The sequence below is a fragment of the Symphalangus syndactylus genome, chromosome 9 (assembly GCF_028878055.3).
Source record: "Symphalangus syndactylus isolate Jambi chromosome 9, NHGRI_mSymSyn1-v2.1_pri, whole genome shotgun sequence".
Classification (NCBI taxonomy): Eukaryota; Metazoa; Chordata; class Mammalia; order Primates; family Hylobatidae; genus Symphalangus; species Symphalangus syndactylus.
Window position 1 is genome coordinate 61,119,501 of NC_072431.2, and position 9,211 is coordinate 61,128,711.

General features: G+C 44.9%; 1 protein-coding gene across 1 annotated transcript in view; it reads left to right on the forward strand.

The window, feature by feature from the left end:
- YWHAG (tyrosine 3-monooxygenase/tryptophan 5-monooxygenase activation protein gamma) overlaps positions 1–8,891 on the forward strand; it is a 32,269-nt gene extending 23,378 nt beyond the window's left edge. The window contains exon 2 of the mRNA XM_055292770.2: positions 5,427–8,891. Within this exon, the coding sequence (XP_055148745.1) occupies positions 5,427–6,083 (657 nt within the window). The 3' untranslated portion in view covers positions 6,084–8,891. The remainder of the gene's footprint in view (positions 1–5,426) is intronic.
- The last annotated feature ends 320 nt before the right edge of the window (positions 8,892–9,211 follow it).

Genomic DNA, 9,211 nt, shown 5'->3' on the forward strand with positions numbered 1-9,211 from the left:
AAGGTTCATGGTAGATAAGGAAATTGTGAATGACCTTGTACTCCATGGCTTAAGGTCAGAAAGTCATCTAAGTAGCTATCCAAGAATTTCAAGAGTTGCTAATCTTAGGTAGAAAAGGTTTCTCTCCTCATCAACTCTTAGGGGAAAATAGTTGACACTAATTAACATCTGATTCCTTAGCAGCTGGGATTTGGGGAGTTCTACTTTTTGAACTGTTGGTGAGAATAACAGATTATTCTAACCGTTTTTACCTACAGCTATCTTTAACATCTTTTAAGTCACCAAAAGAAATTTGAATTTGAGCTTGTAGTAGTAGAGAAGGCAGAAACTTTGTTTTTAAGCAGAAAATACAACTCTGGGGAATAAAAACTGAAACCTTCTACATTTTCCAACAGCCATGACAGTAAATTTTGGGGACCATGTTTTCAAGTGTCCCATTCGTGGAAACAATTTATTAACCAGGGCATGATGGGAGGCTGAGGTGGGAGGATCACCTGAGCCCGAGAAGTTGAGGCTGCAGTGAGCTGTGATCATGCCATTTCTCTCCAGCCTAGGCAACAGAGTGAGACCCCTTTTCTTTTCTTTCTTTCTTTCTTTTTTTTTTTTTTTTTTTTTAAAGAAGAATAAGGTTAGGCAGGATGGCTCAAGTTTGTAATCCCAGAACTTTAGGAGGCCAAGGCTGGAGGATCACTTGTGCTCAGGAGTTCGAAACCAGCCTGGACACCATAGGGCGACCCTGGTCCCTGCAAAAAATACAAAAATTAGGGGACGTGGTGGTGGATGCCTGTAGTCCCAGCTTCTCTGGAGGCTGAGGCACAGGAGTTTGTGGCGTGGCTGCAGTGAGCTGTGATTGCACCAATGTACTCCAGCCAGGGCAACAGAGTGAGACCCTATCTCTGTTTAAACAACAACAACAAATTTAATGACTGTTTTGAAAAATGTTGCCTCTCTTCCCAAATGATACAAGATCCCGTATCTTCCCTATTGAATAGTCATTCTGTCATTCTGTCTTGATTAAATCTTTTTAGACACTATTAGAATAACTTGTTCTTTTAAGAGGTTATCTTTTGATCTTTAAAACTAATATGGTGGGGATCTCTTATTTTAATTTAAAAATAACAGGTTCTCGGCCGGGCACGGTGGCTCACGCCTGTAATCCCAGCACTTTGGGAGTCCGAGGCGGGCGGATCACGAGGTTAGGAGATCAAGACCATCCTGGCTAACATGGTGAAACCCCGTCTCTACTAAAAAAATACAAAAAATGAGTTGGGTGTGGTGGCAGGTGCCTGTAGGCCCAGCTACTCGGGAAGCTGAGGCAGGAGAATGGCATGAACCCAGGAGGCGAAGCTTGCAGTGAGCCGAGATCGCGCCACTGCACTCTAGCCTAGGCGACAGAGCGAGACTCTGTCTCAAAAAAAAAAAAAAAAAAAAAAAAAAAAAAACAGATTCTCATGCAAGTAATTATGATCTAAAGGATAAAGGATTTTTAAAAATTCTGATATAAGGTGTTCAGAACAACCTTTCTTTAGACTTTTTAGAGCTGAAGGGTTTCCCCTCTAACTTAGTTTTTTCACTGGCAGAGAACATCTGGGCATGTTCCAAATGTGGTCGAGCTACTGTATCCAAAGGTGATCCTGGCATTTCATAATCTCCTTGTTCCAATTTGTCTGGGGACAGCTAGGCAGACTTTACATAAGTACAGATTGCCACTCTGGGCGCTGCAGGGAGACTTCATTTGCGGCAGGAGGAGCCCCCCCAGGACTGGTGAGGTAATTTGAGCTTTAAATAGCTCCTGGCCCTTGAAATAAGGATAGCATGATTTAGGGGAAAGGCCAGAACTTGATCTCTGTGGCCTTCGGCACGCTGGCCTCTCCTTGCACTGGAGGCAGTCATGAGGGCTGCACCGCGGGGCGGTTTGTCTTCAGCGTTTGCACACTCAGGAAAGTATGCCAGAGACGGGTGGCAGCAGTGCCCGAGGGCTCGGCTCCTTCCAAAGCCAAGTCTGGGCAGTTTTTTTTTCAGGCTGTATGGAACTAGGGTTTATGGAAAGGAAGGGATGTGAGGCAGCTAAGGCAGTTTCCGGTTAAAATAGAGAAGAGGATGAAACAGAGAAGAGACACTCGATACAGGAAGATGAGCTGGGAGTTGGTTAGGAAATGTAGACATCCCCTGTGGTGAGAACTAAAACGAAGGAAAAGTATTCAGGGTATTAAAAGTAGTTCCTCACGTTTCTGTAGCCTTTTACTTTTTCAGGAAGACTTTGCTGGGCACAATGGCTGTCACCTGTAATCCCAGCACTCTGAGCGGCCAAGGTGGGAGGATCACTTGAACTAAGGGTTCGAGACCAGCCTGGGCAACATAGTGAGACCTTGTCTCTACTAAAAATTTTAAAACGGCTGGATGCAGTGGCTCACACCTGTAATCCTAACACTTTGGGAGGCTAAGGTGGGTGGATCACTTGAGGCCAGGAGTTCAAGGCCAGCCTGGGCAACATGGCAAGACCTTGTCTCTACAGAAAAATAGAAAAATTAGCTGGGCGTGGTGGCACGTGCCTTAGTCCCAGCCACTCAGGAGGCTAAGGTAGGAGGATTACTTGAAGCCCTGGGAGGCTGAGGTTGCAGTGAGCCAAGATAGTGCCACTGCACTTCCAGTGGGTTGACATAGTGAGATCCCGTCTCTAAATAAATAAATAAATAAATCAGCCATAGGCTGAGGCGGGTGGATCACTTGAGGCCAGGAGTTTGAGACCAACCTGGCCAACATGGCAAAACCCTGTCTCTACTAAAAATACAAAAATTAGCCAGGCATGGTGGCACATGCCTGCAATCCCAGCTACTCGGGAGGCTGAGGCATGAGAATCGCTTGAACTTGGGGGGAGGTTGCAGTGAGCCGACATCATGCCATTGCACTCCAGCCTGGGCAACAGAGTGAGACCAGGTCTTTTTGAAACTCTGTCTCAAAAAAAAAAAAAAAAAAGAAATCAGTCATGCATGGTGGTACACGCCTGTAGTCCCAGCTACTCTGGAGATTGAGGTGGGAGGGTTGCTTGAGCCCAGTAGTTTGAGGCTGCAGTGAGCTGTGATCATGCCTCTGCACTTCAGCTTGGGAAACAGAGTAAGACCATGTCTCAAAAAGAACAAAAAAAGACTTTCTTATTTGTCTGATATACCTCTATATTACCTTATGAAAGAAGCAGAAATCCCCGTTTTGCAGATAAGAAAACCAAAGCCCAGAGAAATGAAGCAGCTTGTCCCCAAGATTGCTTAGCAAATGATGGAACTGGGAAAAGCCCAATCTTCCAGTTATTTGTGGACACATCAGAATTCAGCATGAGTGACAGCAGTCTGCTGGATGACAGATAGTCAGTGCAGAATGAGACACGAGGTGCCTGTGTTTATTCATGCAGGAGGAGTGTTTGCAGAAGTGCGGGGAACAGGAGGTGGTGGAGCAAAGCCTCTCTTTCCTGGTTTCCTTCTGCTCTGAACTCAAGTAGTACCCACCCCCTATTCTTCCCCTCTTTTGAGTCTGTTTCACTGAGGGCATGGCTGGTAGGAGTAACATTGTTCTCCAGCATTAAAACAGCATCAGTAATGTCTAGGAAAAGGTTAACTTTAAAAACACTACTAATCAGTTTAGAGAATATTTGAGCGTATAGCAATTGCTGATCAGTTCATTCAAAAAATGAATTGCCTGCCATAAACTAATAAGCATGATTTGGTTTATGTTTTGATTTAATTATCTCTGAGTAGATGCTGCTTGAAGTAATGACTGTAACCAGTTTTGCCAAGCATACCCCCCCGTTTATAATTAAAAAAAACTTTTTTTTTTTTTTGAGATGGGGCCTTATGATGTTGGCTAGGCTGGTCTTGAACTCCTGGCTTCAAGCAGTCCTCCCCACCTGGTGTCTCAAAGCACTGGGATTACAAGCATGAGCCAACATACTGAACATAATGATTCAAACGTAGAAAAAAAAGTCTCCTGGTAGTTCAGTTCCCCCATGCCCCAGGAGTTTAGTACAGAGGTGTCCAGTCTTTTGGCTTCCCTGGGCCACATTCCCTTGGGCCACACATAAAATACACTAACACTAACAATAGTTGATGAGCTAAAAAAAAAAAAAAATTTTCCAAAAATAATTCCCAATGTTTTAATAGAGTTTACGAATTTGTGTTGGGCTGCACTCAAAGCCATCCTGGGCTGCATGCAGCCTGTGGGCCACAGGTTGGATAAGTTTGGTTTAGTAGATCTTTTTGGATTCTAGGTCCCTTCCTGTTGTCTCTGTATGTAATATAATGTTATACAGATGCTGCAGTTGATCATCACAGGGAACAGTGGGGACTCAAGGGACAGGGAGTAACCACTTTTCTTCTCTCCTCTCCTCTCCCCATCGCCAGCCAGCTGGCGTGTGCTGGTAGTCCCAGCTCCTCAGTAGGCAGAGGTGGGAGAATCATCTGTGCCTGGGGAGGTTGAGGCTGCAGTGAGCTGTGATCCTGCCGCTGCACTCCAGGCTGGGTGATAGAATGAGACCCTGTCTCAAATATAATAATAATAATGTATTTCATATGGTTGTCAAGTAATGTAATAGTATATGACTCTGATACTATAGAAACCAGGTAAATAAATTTAGTATTATTGGCTGAGATTAATAAGCAGTTATTTGTAGTCATAAAAATATACAGCATTGGTTTGAGATGCCACTTGAGTCTTCTGAAAGTGATTAGTCTTGGGGGTGATGAGGGCGGGAGCCTTGAGAAATGGCCATCTTGGGAGAAGCATTGATTCCTGTTGCCCAGCTAGAGGCGCTGTGCTTGCCTCATTCTTTTGTATTGCTGGTTGTAAAGTTGTACTCAGTCAGACACTCCCACTGCCACAAATACAGTACATGTTCCCTGGGTTGCTAAAGTATCACAGCGATCAGACTCAATCCTATGCCCCTTATTTGGACTCCCTGAGGTTTAGAATTCACGTGGTCTCGGCATATGAGCAGAAAGGCCTCCATGTTTCTCAGAAGTCAGCTTGAAGTTGACTCAGTATTTTCTCAAGCAGAAGGGATGGGACTGAAGTTTAGTAGACAGGGCAGGATTAGGAGGAATTTGTCAGTCTGTTTTCCTAAAAAACTGCTGAGTTAGACCATCTGTACTCTCAGTCTCTCATCTAAGGCCTAGACTTGACAGTGTTTTGTGGAACACACTGATAAGCCTGTGTCCTTTTCTGGGAAGGAAGCCAGGGTTCAGACACCATTGATCCAGCCGCACTTTTCCTTCCCTTGTGTGTGCTCCACCTCCAGCCCCCTTCCCCCAGCCCACACAACGTAATTTCCTTCTGTTCATCATGTTACTCAACAGAGCTCTGTTCTAGTGTCTCAGAGATACAGTTAACCCAGTGGACACCATCTGTACCATAACAACTCTGTTCTTTCCTCCTGACAGGTGACAGAGCTGAATGAGCCACTGTCGAATGAGGAACGAAACCTTCTCTCTGTGGCCTACAAGAATGTTGTGGGGGCACGCCGTTCTTCCTGGAGGGTCATCAGTAGCATTGAGCAGAAGACATCTGCGGACGGCAATGAGAAGAAGATTGAGATGGTCCGTGCGTACCGGGAGAAGATAGAGAAGGAGTTGGAGGCAGTGTGCCAGGATGTGCTGAGCCTGCTGGATAACTACCTGATCAAGAATTGCAGCGAGACCCAGTACGAGAGCAAAGTGTTCTACCTGAAGATGAAAGGGGACTACTACCGCTACCTGGCCGAAGTGGCCACCGGAGAGAAAAGGGCGACAGTGGTGGAGTCCTCCGAGAAGGCCTACAGCGAAGCCCACGAGATCAGCAAAGAGCACATGCAGCCCACCCACCCCATCCGATTAGGCCTGGCTCTTAACTACTCCGTCTTCTACTACGAGATCCAGAACGCCCCAGAGCAAGCGTGCCACTTGGCCAAGACCGCGTTCGATGACGCCATCGCCGAGCTCGACACCCTCAACGAGGACTCCTACAAGGACTCCACGCTCATCATGCAGCTCCTCCGCGACAACCTCACGCTCTGGACGAGCGACCAGCAGGACGACGACGGCGGCGAAGGCAACAATTAAGGCCCCGGGGGACTGGCAGCGCACGCGGATGCTACTACTGCAGTCTTTATTTTTTTCCCATGAGTTGGGGGTCGGGTGGGGGAGGGAAAGGGAGGGATGACCTTCCCAGGGAGAAACCCACGACCTGTCCTGTCTTTGATCGCCTCTTTGACATTTTTGCCAAAATACCACTAGTGGAAAGTCAGGCTAGCTGTGCTGGTATTGGAATAGCAGCCTCACACTGGCGTCTGGACTCTTCTGTAGATTCATGCAAGTGGAGCTGTCTGTCTCTAATTTAACTTATTGCTAGATAATAGGGTTTTCAGATGAAAAGAAAACTTAAAGAGGAATGGCCCTCATTCGTAAGTTCTGTGGTTCCAGTGAGGACTTTTATGTACATACGCTCTCGTCTCTCGTTTTGGGTACTTTCTATCTCATCTGTCTCGGCTCTGCATGTTTTCCAGGGTGTAGCCTACAGACATGGAACAGTGTAAATCCCAGACTGACAGACTTAGAACCTGAGGTCTCATTCGTCCTTATGGTTTAGGCCTTGCCAGTTTTCCGAAGTCTCTGATTAGTTGACAGTATTAACACTAAATTGCAGTTTACAGTATTTCTACATTACAGCCATATGTAACATCAAGCCATCGATTGTGTACTTTTCCTTTGCTAGTTGTTTGGGCTTTAACATCCTTATTCAGCCTTATCCAGGTTGGTTTTGCTGTTGATCGGTCTCCTAGGCTAAATGAGAAAGAAAGCGACTTCAGGTTTTGGTTCATAGGTGCTCGGCAGGTGGCTGTGGGATTTTTTTTTTTTTTTTTTTTTTTTGGTCCTTCTTTCCTCTTAACGTAAATCCACCACCAAAATTATTAATCCTCTTGAGAGAAACATGAAACGCCACAAAAATAGAGAAAATTCAGGTCTGTATGTCATGGATCGTGTTGGTATTTTCAGAGAACATCCCGCTTCCAAAGCTGCCGCAGCTCCCTCCTCAGGGATCACACTGCCGTCACCCACTCTGCACACTGGGGCGTTTCCTAGTGCGCCTCGTGCTGGCGGACGCAGCTGGGTGGAGAAGCTGTGGGGTCGGAGAGGCGTTTGGAGAAGGTCTGTGGTGCAGTGTGTGAAAATTCAGGTGCTAGAAGCCTACTGGTAGAAAAACCCAAAAGGAAGAGCTATATCCTTAACCATTCTGTCCAATTTCGGGAGCCTTGTCAGTGTGTCGGTTTTTCCTCCCCGAAGACACTCCTTCCCCAAGTAATTGTAGGAAGATAAAAAAAAAACTGTTACCAGATAACAAACACTGAACTCCTATTTGACCAGAACCTTTTCCTCTCGAGATAGTTTTTCTTTTTAATGAAAAAAGCATAGAAATTGGAGATTGGCTTGTCTCACGCAGCCAGTGCACATTTGGAATTGACAGAAACAACATTGCTATTTCCACCCATTTGTTTTCGGCAGCCTTAAGGCCCTCATTCTCATTTCGGGTGAATCTGTCTATCCGTGAACGTGGCTCGCACGTGCATTCTTTTTTTTTATATAAAGTCAGTGACAAGAGGAACTCCTGAGACCTGTAATGACACCACACTTGTTTTCTTTGTTTCTTTGTTTTATTTAGGCAAGAAGAGGTGTGAGTAATTGAGGAAAAACTGACAGATGCTTTTGCTAATACCAAAATTGAGCTTACAATTAGGAACTGAGTATGTGTAACAGGATACAGGTGACAGTGAAGATAGAAGAACCACAATGACCACAGACTCAGTGTGCTCTGTAACATTGCACAGTTTACCCAGCATGACTTTCCTTAGGAGGCCCCCTCCTCACGCTAGAGCAAAAGTCCCAGTTAACTGAAGCCTACCAGAAGAACTAGTAGAAGAAGCTTTGCCGCTTTTGTGCCTCTTACAGGCGCCTAAAGTCATTGCCGTGGGAGGAAAACGATTGGGGGGGGGGGGGGGAGCGGGGTAGGTGGGGCTTTCCCTAATTTATCTTCATGTCCAGTGAGCAGTGTTGCGTTTTTCCTTGTAGCATTTGGAAATGATTTACTGGAATTACAAAACCTATTTTTCCTTTAAATTTTAGCTTTGGCTCTGGCTGCTTTTTAGAATAATGCAAGATAAAAATCACACCTGAGGGCTAAAAACGGAGAGGGAATGGGAGACTTGATATTTAAGCAGCTTGAATGGTTTTTCTTTTCTTTATTTTTAAAGAAATGCACTTGCCTATGATACTGTCTCTCCAGTGAAATGATTACTCCTCCATTACTCTATTGATACAATATTGTGCATGCTAGTGTTGTATTTCTATACAGTAGCTTGAAATTGATTAACTTATACTGTAGGTGTTATGTATTCCTATGACAAAAAAAATTAAGTCTTCAAATTTTTTAAAGGTTTTTTTTTTTTTAATTTAATTTTTCCTTTTGGGGGTAAAGTTTGCTCTACCAAATAGTGATTGTAACAAATTGATCTGTTTTGGATGTTGCTATAGTGACATGCAGTTATATATTTTGTTTTTAAAAAGGGGGGGAGCAAAAGAAACACCAGTGTTAGCTTAATCTTAATGTCTGGTGTTTGTCATGGTGAAATTATAACTATTACAGTGTCGGAGAACAACAAATACGTTCTCTGAATGAGCCTTTGTGCTTTTTGTCATGTTATGCAGTGAACTATTTTTAAGGTCTAATCAGTGATTATTTTTCCAGCTCCGTGTTTCTCTAAGGAATTATTTCACACACGGACCATCTTTAGCAGTTTCCTCAGTGATGGAATATCATGAATGTGAGTCATTATGTAGCTGTCGTACATTGAGCAAATAAACTTACAGATCTGACGCCATTGCTCCTTGTCTTCATTATGTGAGTTTGACTGTCCTTTGCTTTTGAAGGTTGGATCGGATGTTGGTGTTCTCTTCCCTCCCCAGCCCAAGGAATGAAGTTGGATTGGGGGGAAAAAGGGGAAAGACAGTAGATACTGGAAAGCGCCTCCAACCCGGAATCAGATTTGGGTTTGGGGACTTAAAAAACCGTTGCACCAGGCCAGGCGCGGTGGTTCACGCCTGTAATCTCAGCACTTCAGGAGGCTGAGGCGGGCGGATTACCTGAGGTCAGGAGTTCGAGGCCAGCCTGGCCAACATGGTGAAACCCCATCTCT